The 25,039-nt window shown below is 36.5% G+C and overlaps 4 protein-coding genes across 6 annotated transcripts in view; 1 reads left to right on the top strand and 3 right to left on the bottom strand.

The window, feature by feature from the left end:
• The window catches only part of LOC117107822 (RNA helicase Mov10l1-like), a 30,359-nt gene extending 10,924 nt beyond the window's left edge, over positions 1-19,435 (top strand). The window contains exons 14-19 of one of the 2 annotated variants that reach the window (XM_033249609.1): positions 340-417; positions 600-821; positions 2,096-2,260; positions 3,951-4,124; positions 5,858-6,007; positions 19,418-19,435. In XM_033249609.1, coding sequence (XP_033105500.1) covers positions 340-417; positions 600-821; positions 2,096-2,260; positions 3,951-4,124; positions 5,858-6,007; positions 19,418-19,420 — 792 coding nt within the window. In that variant the 3' untranslated portion in view covers positions 19,421-19,435. Of the gene's footprint in view, positions 1-339; positions 418-599; positions 822-2,095; positions 2,261-3,950; positions 4,125-5,857; positions 6,008-16,235; positions 16,540-19,417 lie in introns of those variants that run through there. The other variant, XM_033249608.1, reaches the window with a different exon arrangement.
• LOC117107824 (complement C1q tumor necrosis factor-related protein 7-like) lies at positions 7,028-17,881 on the bottom strand. Of its 2 annotated transcripts, XM_033249612.1 has the most exons (3): positions 17,725-17,881; positions 14,481-15,228; positions 7,028-7,908 (listed from the first exon to the last, which is right to left on the bottom strand). In XM_033249612.1, the coding sequence occupies exon 2, from the start codon at positions 15,219-15,221 to the stop codon at positions 14,511-14,513; it is 711 nt and encodes a 236-aa protein (XP_033105503.1). In that variant the 5' UTR covers positions 15,222-15,228; positions 17,725-17,881; the 3' UTR covers positions 7,028-7,908; positions 14,481-14,510. The 2 variants fall into 2 exon arrangements, with proteins under 2 accessions (XP_033105503.1, XP_033105502.1); XM_033249611.1 differs by lacking the exon at positions 7,028-7,908 and having other exon boundaries at positions 13,956-15,228.
• Positions 7,907-12,890, bottom strand: LOC117107823 (otolin-1-like). The gene is made up of 2 exons (XM_033249610.1): positions 12,741-12,890; positions 7,907-8,656 (listed from the first exon to the last, which is right to left on the bottom strand). Exons 1-2 carry the CDS (start codon positions 12,776-12,778, stop codon positions 7,939-7,941), a joined length of 756 nt encoding a protein of 251 aa, XP_033105501.1. The 5' UTR covers positions 12,779-12,890; the 3' UTR covers positions 7,907-7,938.
• A 1,140-nt stretch (positions 19,436-20,575) lies between the features above and the next one.
• On the bottom strand, positions 20,576-24,334 carry LOC117107825 (otolin-1-like). Its single transcript, XM_033249613.1, has 2 exons — positions 24,014-24,334; positions 20,576-21,413 (listed from the first exon to the last, which is right to left on the bottom strand). The coding sequence occupies exon 2, from the start codon at positions 21,404-21,406 to the stop codon at positions 20,696-20,698; it is 711 nt and encodes a 236-aa protein (XP_033105504.1). The 5' UTR covers positions 21,407-21,413; positions 24,014-24,334; the 3' UTR covers positions 20,576-20,695.
• Between the last annotated feature and the right edge of the window lie 705 nt (positions 24,335-25,039).

Genomic DNA, 25,039 nt, shown 5'->3' with positions numbered 1-25,039 from the left:
TGATGTATCTTTCAATTGGTCACAGAACAATGCACCTCTGGTGTATGGCGCCATTTTTTAGAAGGAAACAAATTTATTATAGATTGCTCAGAAATGGTATTGAATAGCCTCTATGCCCATAGTGTCAAAAGATGAGTCTTTGCCTGTTCCCCTAGGACCCTTCGTTTAGGTACTGGACAAGTAACTGAATATATCATAGTCTATACTTCTACTGAATCAAGGATACCTTTAAACACCATGTAGTGGTTGTCAGCTGATTATTTTCAAGATTGCAACGTGTGCTGACAGAGAATGTAGCCTATGTGCTAAGAAAACAAATGTATATTTTTTTTTTTACAGACCAGTAGACTTGCAAACAGTGGGAGAGTAAAGCAAAATGACCTAGTGAGACTCAACTCATTTCGCCGATCAGAGGAGGTCAGTTTAATTGACAGTCATTTTATGAAAGACAGTCAGCAAAAGCTTTAACCAAAATAACCCCTAACAGAAAGTAGAGCAAACTGTTGCATTGCTGTTTAATTATAAGTGTTTTTATATGTTTATCTTTCTACTTTATATGGTTATATTATGTTTTAAAACATACTGCTTTTCTTTCTTAGAATATTGATGAAAGTATAAAACCTTATTGTACTGATGGACAAGTGCTTGAAATAGTTGTTCATCATCGCATCATCATATGTACATGCTCAACAGCTGGCTCGTTCTTCCAGCTCAAACTGCGTCCGGGACACTTTACTCACATCTTTGTCGATGAAGCGGGACAAGCAACAGAACCAGAATGCCTTATACCAGTTGCCCTGGCAACAGGAGATGACTCACAGGTAGTAAAAATACAAAGAATGGTTACCATTCTATTCCAAATTTTTAATGACAACATAGAAGTATATGGTGTATTATAAACCTCTTAATAATGTTTGGTAAGGAAGTCCGGTCATTTTCAGAGATTGAACTTAAAATTTCGGTAATTGAAGGCAGGTCTCTGCTTACCTTGTTTTCTAACCACTTTTCTTCCACACTAACCTAGGGTGATTGGTCTGGAATTGGAATTGACGGTTAAAGGTTTTTGGACTTAGTATGGTCCAAATTGTGCTTTTTTAGACTCCAATATTAGGGTTTGGCAATCACAACGTTATTTGGGTAATTTTTATATTTGATCCAACGAGGACGGCAAATGTCCCCCTGCCCCCTGCTGGTGCCACTACTGTTGCAGCTTGTAATTAGCACTTCAGTATTTGAACCTACCAAGTGCCAACTTGTACTACTTGGTAGAGCGAGACAACCATATGTAATGTGCCTCACCCATGAACATCTAGATTGAGAGCCTGAATTGGAATCATTGCACCAGCCACACTCACAATACAGTACAGTACTGTATATCCATTTTACGTACACCTTGGTACCAAGGGGTGTTCGTAAATTGAAAAATTTGTAAACTAGATCGGGTGTCAGTTTCCAATACCTAGGCCTAGCTATCCCCTGCCATTGAGCGCCGATAGGCTGACGGCGGCCAGGGCTAGCATGAACCGACAGTGCAGCAGCGTATTCTACAGTGCAGGAACCTAGCTAAACTTACCTTCGATAAAAACCAAATTATTTTAATTGCTGGCATTCTTCAAACTTAACAAAATATTATTTTAACTCTTATTCCAACATATATGTTTTATGGACCTTTCTATCGTGTTCTTTCTAGTTGTTAGATCACAGAATTGTGTTGTTTACATGCATTTTGCGATCATATCTAGCATTCATGTTGTCAATAAGTTGCAAACCCCAACACTCTCGTTCGGCATCGTAAACATGTGCGTTCAATCCGACGACACTTGCGTTGGCAGTTCCTTGTTCTAGTTAGGTTTATTACATTAATATAGTGATTATTATTCCAGAAATGGAAGAAAGGATCGAACTATTAAAAAATAACAACAAACTTGATTTTATTAAGAAAAATATAAATTACATCAGTAAGACATGCGCAACCAGATTTTTTACGGTAATTTTGGTCGATGGTGATGTCGTCAGGGCAAAGACCATTCATAAAATCGACGTTTTGCTGTCCTTTGAAATATTCTTTTTGAATTTTTTCCCTTGGTTTTTGTAGATAATTCTTGCTGGTGACCCCATGCAACTGGGACCTGTGTTACAGAGTCCTCATGCGATTAAACTTGGCTTGAACCAATCACTTTTAGAGAGACTGATGCAGCGACCAGTCTATCAGCGTGATGAGAAGAAATTCCGCGATCACGGTAGCTATGATCCACTGTTGGTAAGTAATCACTAGTAATCTGAAACCAGTTTATGTATGTTGAAGTATAAAGCTAGGCAATAGTAAAATAAAATATTGTGTTAGCATCACCTCTGTAACTTTTTAAAAATCTTCAGTTGGTTTTATATATACAGATATGCCAACCTCTACGGTTTCGGCAGAGTTACTCTGTTTATTTAAGCAAAACTCAGCACTCCAATTATGGGTTGAAAATCTCCGCTTTTTTATGCATTTTGGCCAGCTGAAATAAATTGGATTTATTCAGTGTTAACACCAAGGATAGCCCACGAAAGTCTAGAAGAAGACTTATTTCCAGTGGGGTCCTTCTGGTGGTGATTGGGCAGTACACCGGGAGACAATCCCCTACTCTTTTCCGAAGAGTGTACTGCGTTCTTTAACGTGCACATGGGCCATAATGCACACAGGACCAACGGCTTAAACGTCTCATCCGAAAGATGGTGCGCTAATTGTAACTTGTATTTCAACCCTCTAGCTGAAACACAAGGAGAGGCAACGATGGGAATTGAACCGGGGACCTAGAGATCTCCACGGTTCAGTGCACACACAGTGGCTACCACCAGATAAGCCGACTGAGCTAAGCTGCTCTCTCAATCGTGCATTTCCAAATAAAATGATAATCCTGTGATTTACTGTAGATAAGAACAAGACCACTTAATTTAGTCCTGAAAACAGCACTCTGAATTGTATACGAAATAGTAATTCGTGCTTTATGGACTACTGATTTCGAAAGAAACCAATTTCATTGACCAAATCGGTGTCAGAGTTGCACTCTGAACTGTATAAGAAAAATTTATTCGGGCTGTCAGTTTGAAATCAAAACTACTGTAGGTGATGCCTACGTTACGCTCGTTGTAATTGGTGCGGTTTTGATTTTCTCCCTAGGCCTAGGGCCTAGTCTTGCACAGCGGTATTGCTGTTGTGAGTCAAAACAGTTACATTTTACAATCCGATCACATTGGTACCATGTCTTAGGAATATTCCTCTGACATTGCTAAAACTCCGCTCAGAAGTTTTTTAGGCTCCTCTTGTTGGTCTTGTAGGGTTGGCATGTCTGTATACACAAAACTAACAAGTGATTTGTCCGATAGCAAATTGGTAGTTTAAAATGTATCTTGAAGGCTAGCATGGCAAGTATCAATAACAAAATTATAGAACTTTTGGTGCACCATGTGTAAAAAAAAATATAGTTTTTGAGGTAAAACCTGTTTTTCCAACAAACAACTGGCTACTCTATACATCACTACATTTGTATACTACCACCAATAATAAAATCTACAAAGCATGCATCATACCTGCACTAAAGTTCATGGCAGCATATTTGCCTGAAAGGATAATATCATATTTCTTTGCAGCATACCTTTTATTTTATTTTGTCATTTGAGGATGCACACTACCTGCTTGAAAATTAATAATGATAAAAAAAAAGTAAAGGTCGGAGATAAACCGTAACTAGCAGCGTCACTGTTCTGAATTGCGTATGTGCATTTTCCGTGACTACCTAACCACCAAAAGAGGCACTTGTGGTAGCTATATGCTCACATCATTCTACGATAATAATCCACAGCTTTTGGGCAACCCCCTACTCTTCCGAAAGATGCAATGGGTTTAAGTGCACACAAGCTGGATGTTTTAATACTTCTTTATGAGTTAGTGAAACTTTTCATTTCAGGTCACAAAGCTTGTCAATAATTACAGGTCGCACGAGTGTATTTTACACATACCGTCCAATTTATTTTATCATAACGAGTTAGTAGTGAAAGCTGATGTGCAAATACGGGATAAGTTCAAATCGTGGGAATTGCTGCCAAACAAGAACTTCCCAATTATCTTTCATGGTGTTCAGGTAAAATTCTTTAAAATTATTAATTCACTTTAAAATATTAAATTATACATTCTTTTTTAAACAAGAGAAGAAGTGAATACTGGTGCCTCACACAATAAGTACATTGCATACTCATCCTCATGTTTTCATACTTGTTCCTTGTTTCTTGTATAGCGCTTTTCTTTGATACGAAGTGCTGGAGGTTTCCCTGTTCATTGGCACCACAGTTTTTATTTTATTTAAAAACATTTTTTTTTTTTTTTAGAATCCAAATTTACATTCCGGAGAATATACAGATTCGCTGGCATCAGTATTTCCCTGATCACTGGATACTTAGTTGGTAAACCAACACATTTTCTGTGCAAGTTTCTCTGCTCGCTGGGGAATATCCCTACTCATGCGGCTTGACATACACAACCACATATGTTCAATGCCACACCATCCTACCAGGTACCCATTTATACTTCTGGGTGGAGAGAGGCAAACGTAAGTAAAGTACATTACCCAAGGACACAAGCAATGCGACGAGCTTTGGTCTGGATCTCTCGATCTCACAATCAGAAGTCCAACAGCTTACACACTGCGCCACAAGCTCATGTGTGCTTAAGTGTTTGCTGCCACATTGTTGCAGTAGCAGACAGCACCACCAGGTACGCATTGATGCTCCTTGGTAGAGAAAAGCAGTGTAGATAAAGCGCCCTGTTCAAGGTAAAAAATGAAGTACACAGCTAGGGATTAAAACCCCAACCTCGAGGTTCGGAAACCAAACTGTTCCCACTTGTACTGCTCAATGCATACTGTACTCATAGATGGGTAATTTGATGCCGTATCCCATCAGATGTCATCTTTTATCAGTATTTGACCAGCTATTATTAGCCTCTCCAACTCTCAGCTGTTTTTACCTGTGCTCTCCACGTTGTGGTTCTTGTCATTTTTGTTGTAAAAAAAAAGTAAATTTGATTTTATGTTTTTATTCTGTCACTATACACACAGAATGTATTACTACAATTCTTACTCGGATTGTCTTCACAGAGTGGGTCAAATCGTCCTACCCTACCTGTGCCCAATTGTCTATCCTGCTCTATTCTAAGATGTGAGCCTGGTTGTCGATAGATTTGAAGAATATAAAGAATTTGCTAAAGGTAGACCAGGCCCAATTAGGCAAGGCCGAGCTGATTAGGCCAAGCCGTCCAAGCCATCACGGTAAAAGTGGCCGTCCTAAATAATTGTTGTCCGTCCCAAAGACGGCTGGACAGCTCGCTGGCTAAGCCTATGGGCTAGAGGCTGGGCTAGCTTTCAACAAAACTTGAAATTAATGCCAGCTCCATTACCACAAGCTAAATATGCCCATTAACCTTTTATGTAGAAACATGTGGCGCAGCGTATAAGGTGTTGGACTTCTGATTGTGAGATCGGGAGTTTGAGACCGACGCTTGTGGCATTGCTTGTGTCCTTGGTCATTGTGGCGTATTAGGTTGTGCGTGTAAAGCAGCATGACTAGGGATACTCCCCAGGCAGCAGAGAGAGTTGCACAAAAGCCAACTAAGTATCCAGTCACCAGGGAAATACTGAGGCCATCGCCTTTGTATATTCTCCAGAATCTGAAAAGCGCCATATAAATTTGGATCTAAAAAAAAAAAAAAGAAGCCTATAATCATTAATAGGTTGCTTTCTGTTAGACCTATATTTTTTTTTTTAAGTAATAATTCTTTTAATCTAAAATATTTAAGATTTTTTGTCTTCTCTGCCTCCAGGGCGAGGAGCTTCAGGAAGGTAACAGTCCATCATGGTTTAACCCAGCAGAAGCTGTACAGTCAATCAAGTACCTACAGGCCTTACTACAGCAGTCTCACCAGACAGTTGCAGTTACAGATTGTGGTATTATTACGCCTTATAGAAAACAGGTAATCTCCCTGTAATACTTTATTGCACATACTCATTTTATGCATTCAGTCTTGCACAGCAAGCTTAAAATTCTCTAGTTAGCAGCACATTTCCAGTATGTTTATAATGAAAGTTTACAGTGTGTTATCATTTTTTATAGCCTCCCAAAAGAATGAAGTCCTGGGGAGGTTATTGTTTCTGTGTTCTTATTCATGTTGTTGTCGTCGTTGTTTTTCATTTTATTTATTGTTGCTGTCGCTGTCGTGGTTGTTGTTGGTAGTAAATGTTTGCTACCACAATAACTAAAGTTTGTTAAGTCCGATTGGTTACAAAATGGACAGAATGCAAGATGGTAATAAGAAAACGGAGCCTATTGTTTTTGGTACATGTGTGAATATGCTAATTGCTCATTTGCATATGTTAATATTTTACTAATTAGTAAATTTGTGCAAGTTACCACAATAAGTTAATTTTGGTAAACCCAATATTCTTGTTTCTTATAGGAGCCTGTGGGCCAAGTTTGTTTTGGTCTGGTGTGCAAAAAACAAATTAATTGATAAAAAATAATAAAATCAAAGTGAAAGTAATAATCATTCAATGAATATTTTTTAATATGGTAAAGGACAAAACGTAACACTGGCCATGTGCAATAACTACTTTTACTGAAGTCATCTCTGGGTATTTGAAAGTGATGATTGACACTATCTGAAACAAGCAAGAAATAGTTCTTGAAGTACCCTCTTCTTTTGGCAATATATTGAATCAATCTTATGGTTTCAGTACAGTGGCGGCGCCAGGGGGGATGGAAAGCAGGGGCTTAAGCCCGCTCCCCATCGGACAGAGCTCTTCGATCAGCCTAAAAAATATATAAGGATAGGCCCACGCCAAGCCAACACATGTTTGCCACAATCGGAGAGTGTCATTTCTGGCCATCCTGAGGTTCATTCCTAAAAAAATCTCATTTGTGAAGGGGAACTCCCTCTCAAACCCTCCCCCAGCTCAGGCCTACGAGCCCAAATCCCCCTGTCAGACAGCCCCCCATCACAGAAAATACATCCTAGAGCCGCCACTGTTTCAGTATAATTATAATAAGTGCTGTATCATGTAATGTTGTAGTGTCGTAAGATTAAGGTTAAAAATAGAAAACCTTCCAAGAACTTTGCACCAGCAGAGGGATTTGACCACATTATACCCAAGAGTTTCAGGTCCATGAATTATAACAACTTGCTAACTTGGATATTATCTTTGGCCTGTTATATCAACTTAAAAAATGATTTAGCCCTTTAAGTAAATTAATAAACCCGGACCATAGCCCCCATTCAGTTGCTCTCACATTGGGTAACATCGCCACCCAAACCCCGCCAGTGACATCGCTCTTTCCCCATTGTCGAGCAAATCTTTTCACCAATCTCAATTTGTGATGATTTAAAACAAAGAAGAATTAGTTCTTGAAGTGCCTTCTTTTGGCAAAATATTAAATCAATCTTTGGTTTCAATATAATTATAATGAATGCTGTGTGTCATAATATTGCAGTGTAGTAAAATTAAACAGTGGTGGATCCAGAAATTCGGAGTAGAGAGAGCCCAGAGAGTCTAGACCACCTCGGCCCCACCATGGTTAAGTCTAAGGTAAAATTTATGATCATGGCACCTCTAGATGGCCGGAAATGGCACTCTCTGACCTGATTTTGATTACAGTTCTCCTTTTTTGCCCCATTTTATTTAATGAAAATAAAATTTGGGGTGGGGGATTGGGCCCATGCCTGCTCATCTACCCCTTGAATCCGCCATTTTTACAGCCAAGCACAATTTGATGTTAACTTCATTATAAGTAAAAAGATGAATGTAATCGAATATTAACAATTTTCATATTTGTGTATTTTTTTTCATAAAAGCCTCTGTTGCAAGTTGCTGGTTTGCAATTTGTATATAATAGTTTGTTTAAAATCCTTTATGCTGTTGCATAAAGCAGGAAGCCTGAAAAAGTACAGTAGGTATTACTGTTACTATAGTAATTGTTATAGTTGGTACTTAGAGGCTGAGTCCACACTTCATCATTTGCTACTAAATCAAGAACAATCATGTTTCCAATTGATTTAAAGCCGGGACCACTCTCAAATGCTGAGACAACACGTTGCCCATTCTTCATGATTTGTGTTACAATGTTTCCGTTGTCAGATGACCCTGATGTAAATTGGAAGACGTAGGTGCCTGGATGTTGACAGACAAACTTGCCTGTTTCTGCATTGTAGTGACTACCCACATTTGTGAATATTGTTGTGTATTTTATTGGAACAATTGGATGACGGCCAGGATTGTTCATAAATGCAACCGAGAACGCAGATTTAGGCTGGTTGTTTAGGGTACCTTGTTCGCCTTTCTCTCCTCTTTCACCTTTCTCACCTGTAGCACCTGTTAGACCAATTGATCCTATTTTACCTTCAAGCCCATCTTTCCCATCTATACCTTGGTTTCCTTTTTCTCCTTTCACTCCGATATCTCCTTTTAGGCCTATTGGGCCTGGATTACCAGGGGCACCGTGCGTGCCAGGAATTCCATGAGTCCCTGCAGCACAACAGTCCCCACAGGCTTTGTCCTCATCTAGATTAGCTGCTTGGATGATGCAGAAAATGCTGAGTTGTATGGCAATTGCAAGATACATTTTGAATCTGAAATTGATTAAATTAATTACATTACTTTGGTTATGTATATGAGTGCTAATTATTTTACACAGCAAAGTCAACTATAAATCCTTTCATTGCAATAGCAGCAATGTTAAGAGCTGTCCGAACTAAAAGTTTATTTGACAAAAACATATCACATGCCTAAATAATGATTGGGACTGAGTTATGACATTTTATAACTATGGCACCAAAGGTGGAACCAGAAATTTGCAGACAAGGGGTCCAACATGTCTGATGGAGAGGTTCGAGCCAAGGGGTCGACGAAGCCTAGGTCGATGCCACGAAATACAAAAACTCCTTGTAGGGTTCACGTTTTTATAGCTCTTGGTTTGAATAGGCAAATTATTATTTTTTTAATTTTTGGTCTGACTACCTTGTTATGCATCAGACAGCAGGGGTCCAGGCCTGTCCTATGGGGGAAATGTCCCTCACCCCGCTGTTGCTCCCACTGTATGAAACCTCTTGATCTCTGGGAACGGCACTTAAATAAGTTTTATTTTTTCCTCCATATTTTTATATAGATTTTTAAAATTTTAGAGGATGGAGGCCCCCTTTTTAAAAATTCTGCCTATGGTATTAAATTATTAATGCAACTACCAAAAATAAATTCAGTTCTGCGATTGCTGTTTCATCCCTGAAAGCCCCGCCATTTTAAATCTTCAGGATCCGTATTTTAAATGAAAATTTTACGAATAGGTATGATTCATATTTTCATTGTATGAAGTGCTTCTTTTCTTTTTACCCCTACCCTTATATAGCCTAGGCTACAGTAGTAATACATACTAATGATAATCGTAACTTTCGTAACTATTTCAGCGGGCCTATGTGGTCTCAGAAGCTAGTTCTTAACTAATCAAGAAAACTGGTGGAAAATTAAGCAATAGACTGAATCGGCACCTCCAGCTATTACCAATCATGAAACATATAGTGGGTACTAAATGTAAACAAACCACATCCTAAACCACAGTGTTGCGCACCTGACTTTGTGGATGACGTCACAGTTACGTGACGTCATCTACGCGCCATTTTGTGAAATTCTATCATTGACCATAACTTCTTTACTAACAGGTATTTTTCAATGAAACTTGACACAAGTATACTTCACATCAAGTGTCAACTTCCTGCACCATTACCGTCCACGCACCAACAGGAAAGTACGTGCGTACGCGTGCGCAAAATTTTAAAAATTACTCAAAATTACTTTTTGACTAAATTAGAGCATGTTTTAGGTCATTTTGAGCATTTCGTAATTTTTCAAATTTTTCGTCCCGCGCGCGCATGTACAAAAGCTGGAATTATCATTTTTTTTACATGTTTTTTAGGTTCCAGACACTGTATTTACAAATTTCCAATCTTTTTCGGTCATTTAGGGTCAATAGCAATGCTGTATGCGCACATAAAAGATATGAATCCATGTGCGCGTTTTTGTCGACTTAGAGCGGAAATAGGCCAAAATCATGCCTATTTTCAATCGGTTATAGCTCCTTAGGATGATCGGTGACCCGCAATTTTTACTATATATTTTGAAAGCACATAAGTTGTAGATATGATTTTATAGGTCATAATGGCTGATCGGACATTATGACGTCATCATATTGCCATCTGAATTCAACAAACTGAATATTATCGATGACGTCATTTAAAAAAAATGCACATTTGAGCGTATCTTCCTTATCCTTGATCGATTTTCTCCAAACTTCGAGGAAGGTTATAACTGAGACAATTCTCTTTCACAAATGTCACAAATTTTTACATTTTGATGACGTTATCATTTTTTACATAACTTTTTTATCTGACCATTCATCTTTCTTTCCTCAAATCATTGAAATCGCCTATATCATCATAAACAATTGACATTTCTAAATCATATTCAATTGGCATAAAACTTCAAGTCAAGTATGAATGTAATGCGCGCAAATTTTCCATGCGCGCATTATAACATGCGCGTACGCGTGCGTTGAAAATTTAAGTGCTCAAAATCGTACATATTTTCAATCAGTTATAGCTCCTTAAAATGATCGGTAACACCCATTTTTTATTACATATTCTGAAAGCACATGAGTTGTAGATATGATTTTATAGATCATAATGGCTGATCGGAAATTGCGACGTCATCATTTACGTCCACAAGATCAGGCATATTATCAATGAAAAAATTTATTTAAATCGGTTTTCTTCAATATTCTTTTGATTACATGGTGGTTATTATGTGACACGCTACCAGCGGCGAAGATTTCTAATAGTTCAACTTTATTAACATTACTTAAACCCTCATTCTACATGTTCACTACATAACGAACCCCAACAAACGGCAGCAGGGTGGATTACAACCCGAAAGACACAAGTGTACTACATATCAAGATTCAAATTTGTGTGCAATGCCGTCCGCACACGTCATGGCGTACACACATTTTCACGAGCACAGCAATTTTTGAAATTGAAAATTAGGTTTTTTTGCATATCATGATTTCCCGACACCGAATTCACAGTTCCATTCTCTCTCAGCCGTTTTAGTGCAAAAACAATGCCATACATGCGCATCAAATATACAAATTTGTGTGACTTTTGAGTCGACATACTGACATTGTATAAACAAATTTCCATGTCTTGTTAAATGCCTTTTTTTATTCTGATACCAAAAGTCTCCTTCATGTTCAATCATTAAGAAATCATCAAAATAACTATCATCAGTCCCAGCGTATCACTGAATTCGTCTATGACGAATTCCGAATCTAGTTTTTATTTATGTAATCTTTTTTAATACTGTAGGCACTTTCAGTACTATAGCACTGATTTTCAATGTGGTACAGTGACGAGAAACATAGCAATGGACAATGAATAAAATAATATAAAATTTGAGAGCGTTATGATGTTTTTTAGACATCGACCCAAAGTAAAGTAATGTAAGGCAGTCTGTTTTTTAAAATAGTAATTTATAATTATTTTGCAATCTCCGAGCATTTTATTTAGGCTCTCGAATGCTGCTAGTGTAGGTTACATACAGTGTATAAGCCTCGGCTAAACTGTTAGTGTTAAGCCTTGACCAGGGCCTGGACCAGGGAGGGAGTTGGTATGCCTCAACTATACTCTGTACTCAAGTAGGTAATAAAGTGGAAAATAGCCCTTAACGGTACTGATTGCTCAACTAAACAAATGGGAAGATTTTTATTTTATTCATGCAGCGATAGCGTTTGCCATGAATAATATATTCTTGACTTGGGCTTAAAAGTACCTCAGCCGGCGATGAGCAGCATGCACATCGTGAACGTACCTTTCCTTGAAAAACTTCCAAGCTTCACTCCCACTATCCAAACCCATCTGTTTTTAAAAATTGAATTTTGAAACACTTATAAAACGATTTACCAAATTGTAACTCGCGTTCCAACCAACATGTGCAACATCTATAATGTGCCTTACAACAACAAGGCGAAGCCATATTCAATGCACTGTCCTCTCACGATCTTGATAGATTGTACACAAACCCTATACCCACTATAATTCACGTGACCTGAGCCGCCAATTCGGTCTATTTAAATGAACATGGTAATCAATAATTACTCCTCTAAAAATCTACGTATTATTGAGGGGCCCGCTGGTGTTTTTTCTTCAAACACATTAAATTGGAAATTAATTTTAATTATTTCTAGGTCTATTTATGAATGGCCCCTATTAGCCCTAGGCCCATGTGCTTTGCACCAGCTGCCCTCCCCATCCCTACGCCACTGACATAATGACTACCATTAAACCCTCTTCTTGGGATTGGGAGTCCATATCATACTACAGTACACGCAAGCAAAACAATGTAATGTTTATTGTTATTATAATTTTTTTTTTTTTATATTCTTGGTTAGCCCTACTGTATATATTTTTTGTGTAAAGCAAATAGGGGCAATGTGCAATATGTAATAAATAATATAAATATATTATTATTATTATTATTATTATTATTATTATTATTATTATTATTATTATTGTTGTTGTTTGAAAAGCAGAACATAGGGTCTTCTCCACATTGATGTTTATGCATGCTATTAAGTAAAAAACTGTCAACAAGTTAATTTCTACTTACCTAAAGATTTTTCTAAATCTTCTAAGAACATCTATCATTCAAGTCCTTTGTCTTGTATGATGTTAGTAAGAGAAGTTTACAGTTTCCCTGTGTGCTGTTTCTTTAGTGCATTCTTGTATACCGAATGAACTGTTGTTCTGATTTTACTGTGCCTTTATATACAATCAGATTTCTTGAACTTTTGCTGTTTGTGAGCACAGATGGATTAAAATGAGGTTGAACAACTTTGTCATTGATTCCAGAAACTAATATTACATTGCATTATTTAAGAACATAGTTCTGTTTAAAGTTATTTTACAGATGTATGTCCAAATAATATTGAACTGTGCCTTTATTTCTTCCTAAACTCAGAATTAAATTTTGTTTCCCTTACTTTTTCTCTTTGAATCCAGATGGTTCAATATTCAACAAACTTCTATTGAATTCTGAAAACCATCTGTAATGTTAAGTACATCATCCTGTCTTAAGATATTCTTTAGAATGATGAGAATACTTGGCACTCATTAATCTTCCTGGAAGCATGATACAGTTCGTTCTTGTCATCAAATTCTGAATGCACGTAAATGTAATCAAAACAAACCTTTACTAAGGTCCATGACCAGTCAAGATACAAAGTGACTTGTTTTCAGCAATGTATTTTGGAATGATAATAATACTTCACATTGCACTCCACATTATTTCTTTCTAGAAAATATAGCTTACTTGACTTCCAAGCTTTCACTATCTCAGAGCCACTGTTAAAAATAGAATTTGAAAGGCCGAAGCAAACCTTCAAAGAATTTGTGGTAGCAGGGAGATTTGGGCATTGTACCCAAGAGTTTCAGGTTGCTTGCATCTCGGATATTATCTTTTGGCCTGTTATATCAACTCTAAAAATAATTTGGACCTTCAAGTAAATTAATTTAAAACCAGGGACCTATATACTGGTATGGTATAACCATACAACATGATTTTAATGAGAGTTTGAACATTAAAATGAAATAATGCTAGTCCACAAGATAAAAACTAAGAATATTTTTTAGGGGGTGGGGAGTAAATACAAATATGAACCCTGAATATTTCAGTGTGGAGAGTTGAGGTTAGTTTTAATGCCAGATAGTACATTATATTTAATAAATACACACCACCATTTGGTTTTTGACACTACACTTTTAACAAAATGCTGAGAAGTGAGTCAGTGAGCTGTCAACACAAATTCAGATTAAAACCAGACAATTTTTAATTAGTTTGTTCATTTTTAAAGTTCTTTTATTCATACTACTGAAATAATAGATAATTCCAAGAAAAACATCAACTAGTAAAATGTGACTGGCTCTTGCAAATTCAGCAATGGCGTAACGATATACTTTTTAGTTAGATTTAGTGAGATTGATATTTTGCATAAATGTTCTCCAAATATCTTTTTTACAAAATGCGGAAACCTGGAAATGTTCAAAATTCTGATTCTCAACCGTTTTAGGTGCTTGTGCAAAATTAGAAATTGCAACAAACCGCGAGTTTGCCAGAGCAAGTCACAAATGTTCAGATTGTATTTCAACCAAGTATCATGAACCAACTGTATACAGTATGATGTTGCTAAGAATGCTTTCTGTACCTCGGATTATACTTGTAGCATTATTAAATAAGCTATTTTTACAACCAAGCACAATTTGATGTTAACTTCATTATAAGTAAAAAGATGAAAGTAATCGAATATTAACAATTTTCATATTTGTGTATTTTTTTTCATAAAAGCATAAAATTTGTATATAATAGTTTGTTTAAAATCCTTTATGCTGTTGCATAAAGCAGGAAGCCTGAAAAAGTACAGTAGGTATTACCGTTACTATAGTAATAGTTATAGTTGGTACTTAGAGGCTGAGTCCACACTTCATCATTTGCTACTAAATCAAGAACAATCATGTTTCCAATTGATTTGTAGCCGGGACCACTCTCAAATGCTGAGACAACACGTTGCCCATTCTTCATGATTTGTGTTACAATGCTTCTGTTGTCAGATGACCCTGATGTAAATTGGAAGACGTAGGTGCCTGGATGTTGACAGACAAACTTGCCTGTTTCTGCATTGTAGTGACTACCCACATTTGTGAATATTGTTGTGTATTTCATTGGACTAATTGGATGACGGCCAGGATTGTTCATAAATGCAACCGAGAACGCAGATTTAGGCTGGTTGTTTAGGGTACCTTGTTCGCCTTTCTCTCCTCTTTCGCCTTTCTCACCTGTAGCACCTGTTGGACCAATTGATCCTATTTTACCTTCAAGCCCATCTTTCCCATCTATACCTTGGTTTCCTTTTTCTCCTTTCACTCCGATATCTCCTTTTAGGCCTATTGGGCCTGGAGCACCAGGGGCACCGTGTGTGCCAGGAATTCCATGAGTCCCTGCAGCACAACAGTCACCACAGGCTTTGTCCTCATCTAGATTAGCTGCTTGGATGATGCAGAAAATGCTGAGTTGTATGGCAATTGCAAGATACATTTTGAATCTGAAATTGATTAAATTAATTACATTACTTTGGTTAAGTAAATGAGTGCTAATTATTTTACACAGCAAAGTCAACTATAAATCCTTTCATTGCAATAGCAGCGATGTTAAGAGCTGTCCGGACTAAAAGTTTATTTGACAAAAACATATCACATGCCTAAATAATGATTAGGGCTGAGTTATGACATTTTATAACTATGGCACCAAAGGTGGAACCAGAAATTTACAGACAAGAGGTGCAACATGTCTGATGGAGGGGTTCGAGCCAAGGGGTCGACGAAGCCTAGGTCGACACCACGAAATACAAAAACTCCTTGTAAGGTTCACTAGGATAGTTTTTATAGCTCGTGGTTTGGATAGGCAAATTATTATTTTTTTTATTTTTGATCCAATTAACTTGTTATGCATCAGACAGCAGGGGTCCAGGCCTGTCGTATGGGGGAAATGTCCCCCACCCCGCTGGTGCCCCCACTGTATAAAACCTCTTGATCTCTGGGAATGGCACTTAAATAAGTTTTATTTTTTCCTCCATATTTTTATATAGATTTTTAAAATTTTAGAGGATAGAGCCCCCCTTTTTAAAAATTCTGACTATGGTATTAAATTATTAATGAAACTACCAAAAATAAATTCAGTTATGCGATTGCCGTCTCTTCTACTGTGTGATTAAAATTACTGGTTGTAGTGCAGTACAATGAATATTAGAATAGAGGATTAATATTCTACCATGTACCAAAGCAAATATTCAAGGACATAATGTAGCGGCGAAGCTAAGTGAAAATAAGACCCAATGCACAATTAATTGCCGGCCTTTGACGTAAAGCTTCATCCCTGAAAGCCCCGCCATTTTAAATCTTCAGGATCCGTATTTTAAATGAAAATTTTACGAATAGGTATGATACATATTTTCATCGTATGAAGTGCTTCTTTTCTTTTTACCCCTACCCTTATATAGCCTAGGCTAGTAATACATACTAATGATAATCGTAACTTTCGTAACTATTTCAGGGGGCCTATGTGGTCTCAGAAGCTAGTTCTTAACTAATCAAGAAAACTGGTGGAAAATTAAGCAATAGACCGAATCGGCACCTCCAGCTATTACCAGTCATGAAACATAGTGGGTACTAAATGTAAACAAACCACATCCTAAACCACAGTGCACTCAGTTTGAACAGAGTATATTTATTTTTATTTATGTAATCCTTCTTAATACTGTAGGCACTTTCAGTACTATAGTACTGATTTTCAATGTGGTACAGGGACGAGAAACATAACAATGTACAATGAATAAAATAATATAAAATTTGAGAGCGTTATGATGTTTTTTAGACATCGACCCAAAGTAAAGTAATGTAAGGCAGTCTGTTTTTTAAAATAGTAATTTATAATTATTTTGCAATCTCCGAGCATTTTATTTAGGCTCTCGAATGCTGCTAGTGTAGGTTACATACAGTGTATAGGCCTAAGCTACACTGTTAGTGTTAAGCCTTGACCAGGGCCTGGACCAGGGAGGGAGTTGTTATGCCTCAACTATACTCTGTACTCAAGTAGGTAATAAAGTAGAAAATAGCCCTTAACGGTACTGATTGCTCAACTGAACAAATGGGAAGATTTTTATTTTATTCATGCTGCGATAGCATTTGCCATGAATAATATATTCTTGACTTGGGCCTAAAGGTACCTCAGCCGGCGATGAGCTGCACATCGTGAACGTACCTTTCCTTGAAAAACTTCCAAGCTTCACTCCCACTATCCAAACCCATCTTTTTAAAAATTGAATTTTGAAACACTTATAAAACGATTTACCAAATTGTAACTCGAGTTCCAACCAACATGTGCAACATCTATGATGTGCCTTACAACAACAAGGCGAAGCCATATTCAATACACCATCCTCTCACGATCTCGATAGATTGTACACAAACCCTATACCCACTATAATTCACGTGACCTGAGCCGCCAATTCGGTCTATTCAAATGAACATGGTAATCAATAATTACTCCTAAAAATCTACGTATTATTGAGGGGCCCGCTGGTGTTTTTTCTTCAAACACATTAAATTGGAAATTAATTTAAATTATTTCTAGGTCTATTTATGAATGGCCCCTATTAGCCCTAGGCCCATGTGCTTTGCACCAGCTGCCCTCCCCATCCCTACGCCACTGACATAATGACTAACATTAAACCCTCTTCTTGGGATTGGGAGTCCATATCCTACTACAGTACACGCAAGCAAAACAATGTAATGTTTATAGTTATTATAATTATTTTTTTTATATTCTTGGTTAGCCCTATATATTTTTTGTGTAAAGCAAATAGGGGCAATGTGCAATATGTAATAAATAATATAAATATATTATTATTATTATTATTATTATTATTATTATTATTATTATTATTATTATTGTTTGAAAAGCAGAACATAGGGTCTTCTCCACATTGATGTTTATGCATGCTATTAAGTAACAAACTGTCAACAAGTTAATTTCTACTTACCTAAAGATTTTTCTAAATCTTCTAAGAAAATCTTTCAAGTCCTTTGTCTTGTATGATGTTAGTAAGAGAAGTTTACAGTTTCCCTGTGTGCTGTTTCTTTAGTGCATTCTAGTATACCGAATGAACTGTTGTTCTGATTTTACTGTACCTTTATATACAATCAGATTTCTTGAACTTTTGCTGTTTGTGAGCACAGATGGATTAAAATGAGGTTGAACAACTTTGTCATTGATTCCAGAAACTAATATTACTTTGCATTATTTAAGAACTTAGTTCTGTTTAAAGTTATTTTACAGATGTATGTCCAAATAATATTGAACTGTGCCTTTATTTCTTCCTAAACTCAGAATCAAATTTTGTTTCCCTTACTTTTTCTCTTTGAATCCAGATGGTTCAATATTCAACAAACTTCTATTGAATTCTAAAAACCATCTGTAATGTTAAGTACATCGTCCTGTCTTAAAATATTCTTTGGAATGATGAGAATACTTGGCACTCATTAATCTTCCTGGAAGCATGATACAGTTCGTTCTTGTCATCACATTCTGAATGCACGTGAATGTAATCAAAACAAACCTTTACTAAAGGTCAATGACCAGTCAAGATACAAAGTGACTTGTTTTCAGCAATGTATTTTGGAATGATATAATACTTCACATTGCACTCCACATTATTTCTTTCTGGAAAATATAGCTTACTTGACTTCCAAGCTTTCACTATTTCAGAAAAAACTGAAACTATCTGGAAAAAACTGAAACTGTTAATTGGCATTCCTCACCGCTTAAAAAATAATAACACTATTAATATAAATGTTAACCACAGTCTTAAGCAAGTCACAAGTCATAAGCACCTTGGTATTATCTTCGACGAAAAGATGACATGGCATCCTCATGTCAAATAGCTTACAGTAGATCCAAACTTGCTTTATCAATTTCGTTATTAGCACGTACTAAAAACTATCTTGACTCCAATACTAAATTTTTAGTTTATAATACTATTATCCTTCCACACATTGACTACTGCTGTAGTGCATAGGGATCCAGGGGTAATTCCGTCGTTGCAAATATCCAATCATTACAAAACTGAGGCTTGTACTTGATGTTCATCCTCGGACATCATCTGCCACACTTTTCTCTACTTTAAACACCCTAAATGTATCGGATCGTATAACACTACAGCTTGGCTGCTTAGCATTTAAGGCTGCCACTGGTATTGCTTCAGATTACCTCTGCAAAACATTTTAATAAAATTAACAGAATAGGAATTCAGACAAGGGCTTTAACAAATGATACATTTTATGTTCCACGCCCGCATTTGCAATATTTTAAAAAATAGTTTCTACAGTATTTCAGGTACTTCTTTTTAAAATTATAATAAGTGCTGTATCTTGTAATGTTGTAGTGTAGTAAGATTAAGATTAAAAATAGAAAACCTTCACAGTGAACTTTGCACCAGCAGAGGGATTTGACCACTGTACCCAAGAGTTTCAGGTCCATGAATTACAACAACTTGCTTGCAACTCAGTGACATTGCTCTTTCCCCATTGTCGAGCAAATCTTGGCGCCACTCTTAATTTGTGATGATTTAAAACAAAGAAGAAATAGTTCTTGAAGTGCCTTCTTTTGGCAAAATATTAAATCGGTCTTTGGTTTCAATATAATTATAATGAATGCTGTGTGTCATAATATTGCAGTAAAATTAAACAGTGGTGGATCCAGAAATTCGGAATAGAGAGAGCCCAGGGAGTCTACACCACCTCGGCCCCACCATGGTTGAGTCTAAGGTAAAATTTATGATTATAGCACCTCTAGATGGCCAGAAATGGTACTCTCTGACCTGATTTTGATTACAATTTTCCTTTTTTCCTTATTTTATTTGATGAAAATAAAATTTAGGGGGGGTGGGCCCATGCCTGCTCAACTACCCCTTGAATCCGCCACTGTTAAAAATAGAATTTGAAAGGCCGAAGCAAACCTTCAAAGAATTTGTGGTAGCAGGGAGATTTGGGCATTGTACCCAAGAGTTTCAGGTTGCTTGCATCTCGGATATTATCTTTTGGCCTGTTATATCAACTCTAAAAATAATTTGGACCTCCAAGTAAATTAATTTAAAACCAGGGACCTATATACTGGTATGGTATAACCATACAACATGATTTTAATGAGAGTTTGAACATTAAAATGAAATAATGCTAGTCCACAAGATAAAAACTAAGAATATTTTTAGGGGGTGGGGGGTAAATACAAATATGAACCCTGAATATTTCAGTGTGGAGAGTTGAGGTTAGTTTTAATGCCAGATAGTACATTACATTTAATAAATACACACCACCATTTGGTTTTTGACACTATACTTTTAACAAAATGCTGAGAAGTGAGTCAGTGAGCTGTCAGCACAAATTCAGATTAAAACCAGACAATTTTTAATTAGTTTGTTCATTTTTAAAGTTCTTTTATTCATACTACTGAAATAATAGATAATTCTAAGAAAAACATCTAGTAAAATCTGACTGGCTCTGGCAAATTCAGCAATGGCGTAACGATATACTTTTCAGTTAGATTTAGTGAGATTGATATTTTGCATAAATGTTCTCCAAATTTCTTTTTTATAAAATGCGAAAACCTGGAAATGTTCAAAATTCTGATTCTCAACCGTTTTAGGTGCTTGTGCAAAATTAGAAATTGCAACAAACCGCGAGTTCAGATTGTATTTCAACCAAGTATCATGAACCAACTGTATACAGTATGATGTTGCTAAGAATGCTTTCTGTACTTATTTAATTATACTTGTAGCATTATTAAATAAGCTATTTTTACAACCAAGCACAATTTGATGTTAACTTCATTATAAGTAAAAAGATGAAAGGAATCGAATATTAACAGAATTTTCATATCTGCGTAGTTTTTTTCATAAAAGCCTCTGTTGCAAGTTGCTGGTTTGCAATTTGTATTAATAGTTTGTTTAAAATCCTTTATGCTGTTGCATAAAGCAGGAAGCCTGAAAATGTACAGTAGGTATTACTGTTACTATAGTAATAGTTATAGTTGGTATTTAGAGGCTGAGTCCACACTTCATCATTTGCTACTAAATCAAGAACAACCATGTTTCCAATTGATTTGTAGCCGGGACCACTCTCAAATGCTGAGACAACACGTTGCCCATTCTTCATGATTTGTGTTACAATGTTTTCATTGTTAGATGACCCTGATGTAAATTGGAAGACGTAGGTGCCTGGATGTTGACAGACAAACTTGCCTGTTTCTGCATTGTAGTGACTACCCACATTTGTGAATATTGTTGTGTATTTCATTGGAACAATTGGATGACGGCCAGGATTGTTCATAAATGCAACCGAGAACGCAGATTTAGGCTGGTTGTTTAGGGTACCTTGTTCGCCTTTCTCTCCTCTTTCACCTTTCTCACCTGTAGCACCTGTTAGACCAATTGATCCCATTTTACCTTCAAGCCCATCTTTCCCATCTATACCTTGGTTTCCTTTTTCTCCTTTCACTCCGATATCTCCTTTTAGGCCTATTGGGCCTGGAGCACCAGGGGCACCGTGTGTGCCAGGAATTCCATGAGTCCCTGCAGCACAACAGTCACCACAGGCTTTGTCCTCATCTAGATTAGCTGCTTGGATGATGCAGAAAATGCTGAGTTGTATGGCAATTGCTAGATACATTTTGAATCTGAAATTGATTAAATTAATTACATTACTTTGGTTAGGTATATGAGTGCTAATTATTTTACACAGCAAAGTCAACAGCGATGTTAAGAGCTGTCCGGACTATTTGCAGACAAGGGGTGCAACATGTCTGATGGAGGGGTTCGAGCCAAGGGGTTGACGAAGCCTAGGTCGACACCACGAAATACAAAAACTCCTTGTAAGGTTCACTAGGATAGTTTTTATAGCTCGTGGTTTGGATAGGCAAATTATTATTTTTTTAATTTTTGATCCGACTACCTTGTTATGCAGTATATGAGTGCTAATTATTTTACACAGCAAAGTCAACAGCGATGTTAAGAGCTGTCCGGACTATTTGCAGACAAGGGGTGCAACATGTCTGATGGAGGGGTTCGAGCCAAGGGGTTGACGAAGCCTAGGTCGACACCACGAAATACAAAAACTCCTTGTAAGGTTCACTAGGATAGTTTTTATAGCTCGTGGTTTGGATAGGCAAATTATTATTTTTTTTTATTTTTGATCCGACTACCTTGTTATGCATCAGACAGCAGGGGTCCAGGCCTGTCGTATGGGGGAAATGTCCCCCACCCCGCTGGTTCCCCCACTGTATGAAACCCCTTGATCTCTGGGAACGGCACTTAAATAAGTTTTATTTTTTCCTCCATATTTTTATATAGATTTTTAAAATTTTAGAGGATGGAGGCCCCCTTTTTAAAAATTCTGACTATGGTATTAAATTATTAATGAAACTACCAAAAATAAATTCAGTTCTGCGATTGCCGTCTCTTCTACTGTGTGATTAAAATTACTGGTTGTAGTGCAGTACAATGAATATTAGAATAGAGGATTAATATTCTACCATGCATCAAAGCAAATGTTCAAGGACATAATGTAGCGGCGAAGCTAGGTGAAAATAAGACCCAATGCACAATTAATTGCCGGCCTTTGACGTAAAGCTTCATCCCTGAAAGTCCCGCCATTTTAAATCTTCAGGATCCGTATTTTAAATGAAAATTTTACGAAGAGGTATGATTCATATTTTCATTGTATGAAGTGCTTCTTTATCTTTTTACCCATAACCTTATATAGCCTAGGCTAGTAATACATACTAATGATAATCGTAACTTTCGTAACTATTTCAGGGGGCCTATGTGGTCTCAGAAGCTAGTTCTTAACTAATCAAGAAAACTGGTGGAAAATTAAGTAATAGACCGAATCGGCACCTCCAGCTATTACCAGTCATGAAACATAGTAGGTACTACAGTAAATGTAAACAAACCACATCCTAAACCACACTGCACTCAGTTTGAACACAGTATATTTATTTTTATTTATGTAATATTTCTTAATACTGTAGGCACTTTCAGTACTATAGTACTGATTTTCAATGTGGTACAGGGACGAGAAACATAGCAATGGACAATGAATAAAATAATATAAAATTTGAGAGCGTTATGATGTTTTTTAGACATCGACCCAAAGTAAAGTAATGTAAGGCAGTCTGTTTTTTAAAATAGTAATTTATAATTATTTTGCAATCTCCGAGCATTTTATTTAGGCTCTCGAACGCTGCTAGTGTAGGTTACATACAGTGTATAGTCCTAGGCTACACTGTTAGTGTTAAGCCTTGACCAGGGCCTGGACCAGGGAGGGAGTTGTTATGCCTCAACTATACTCTGTACTCGAGTAGGTAATAAAGTAGAAAATCCCTTAATTGATTGCTCAACTGAACAAATGGGAAGATTTTTATTTTATTCATGCTGCGATAGCATTTGCCATGAATAATATATTCTTGACTTGGGCCTAAAAGTACCTCAGCCGGCGATGAGCAGCATGCACATCGTGAACGTACTTTCCTTGAAAAACTTCCAAGCTTCACTCCCACTATCCAAACCCATCTGTTTTTAAAAATTGAATTTTGAAACACTTATAAAACGATTTACCAAATTGTAACTCGCGTTCCAACCAACATGTGCAACATCTATGATGTGCCTTACAACAAGGCGAAGCCATATTCAATGCTGTCCTCTCACGATCTCGATAGATTGTACACAAACCCTATACCCACTATAATTCACGTGACCAATTCGGTCTATTTAAATGAACATGGTAATCAATAATTACTTCTCTAAAAATCTACGTATTATTGAGGGGCCCGCTGGTGTTTTTTCTTCAAACACATTAAATTGGAAATTAATTTTAATTATTTCTAGGTCTATTTATGAATGGCCCCTATTAGCCCTAGGCCCATGTGCTTTGCACCAGCTGCCCTCCCCATCCCTACGCCACTGACATAATGACTAACATTAAACCCTCTTCTTGGGATTGGGAATCCATATCATACTACAGTACACGCAAGCAAAACAATGTAATGTTTATAGTTATTATAATTATTTTTTTTATATTCTTGGTTAGCCCTATATATTTTTTGTGTAAAGCAAATAGGGGCAATGTGCAATTTATATCCTGTCTCTTATACACATCTAGATGTGTATAAGAGACATTATTATTATTGTTTGAAAAGCAGAACATAGGGTCTTCTCCACATTGATGTTTATGCATGCTATTAAGTAACAAACTGTCAACAAGTTAATTTCTACTTACCTAAAGATTTTTCTAAATCTTCTAATGAAATCTTTCAAGTCCTTTGTCTTGTATGATGTTAGTAAGAGAAGTTTACAGTTTCCCTGTGTGCTGTTTCTTTAGTGCATTCTTGTATACCGAATGAACTGTTGTTCTGATTTTACTGTACCTTTATATACAATCAGATTTCTTGAACTTTTGCTATTTGTGAGCACAGATGGATTAAAATGAGGTTGAACAACTTTGTCATTGATTCCAGAAACTAATATTACTTTGTATTATTTAAGAACATAGTTCTGTTTAAAGTTATTTTACAGATGTATGTCCGAATAATATTGAACTGTGCCTTTATTTCTTCCTAAACTCATAATCAAATTTTGTTTCCCTTACTTTTTCTCTTTGAATCCAGATGGTTCAATATTCAACAAACTTCTATTGAATTCTAAAAACCATCTGTAATGTTAAGTACATCATCTTGTCTTAAGATATTCTTTGGAATGATGAGAATACTTGGCACTCATTAATCTTCCTGGAAGCATGATACAGTTCTTCTTGTCATCAAATTCTGAATGCACGTAAATGTAATCAAAACAAACCTTTACTAAAGGTCCATGACCAGTCAAGATACAAAGTGACTTGTTTTCAGCAATGTATTTTGGAATGATTATAATACTTCACATTGCACTCCACATTATTTCTTTCTAGAAAATATATAGCTTACTTTACTTCCAAGCTTTAACTATTTCAGAAAAAACTGAAACTATCTGGAAAAAACTGAAACTGTTAATTGGCATTCCTCACCGCTTAAAAAATAATAACACTATTAATATAAATCTTAACCACAGTCTTAAGCAAGTCACAAGTCATAAGCACCTTGGTATTATCTTCGACGAAAAGATGACATGGCATCCTCATGTCAAATAGCTTACAGTAGTTCCAAACTTGCTTTATCAATTTCGTTATTAGCACGTACTAAAAACTCTCTTGACTCCAATACTAAATTTTTAGTTTATAATACTATTATCCTTCCACACATTGACTACTGCT

This window comes from Anneissia japonica, unplaced genomic scaffold (genome assembly GCF_011630105.1).
Source record: "Anneissia japonica isolate Jap-2015-1 unplaced genomic scaffold, ASM1163010v1 scaffold288207_len127366_cov164, whole genome shotgun sequence".
NCBI classification, from domain to species: Eukaryota; Metazoa; Echinodermata; class Crinoidea; order Comatulida; family Comatulidae; genus Anneissia; species Anneissia japonica.
This window is presented reverse-complemented; position numbering and strand designations above follow the sequence as displayed.

Excerpts from the sequence above, each read along its gene's own strand:
- LOC117107823 (XM_033249610.1), bottom strand. The coding sequence starts at position 12,778 with ATGATAGATGTTCTTAGAAGATTTAGAAAAATCTTTAG. Across the intron at positions 8,657-12,740 it reads AGATTTAGAAAAATCTTTAG|ATTCAAAATGTATCTTGCAA; the intron begins GTAAGTAGAAAT and ends AATCAATTTCAG.
- LOC117107824 (XM_033249612.1), bottom strand. The coding sequence starts at position 15,221 with ATGTATCTTGCAATTGCCATACAACTCAGCATTTTCTGCATCATCCAA.
- LOC117107825 (XM_033249613.1), bottom strand. The coding sequence starts at position 21,406 with ATGTATCTAGCAATTGCCATACAACTCAGCATTTTCTGCATCATCCAA.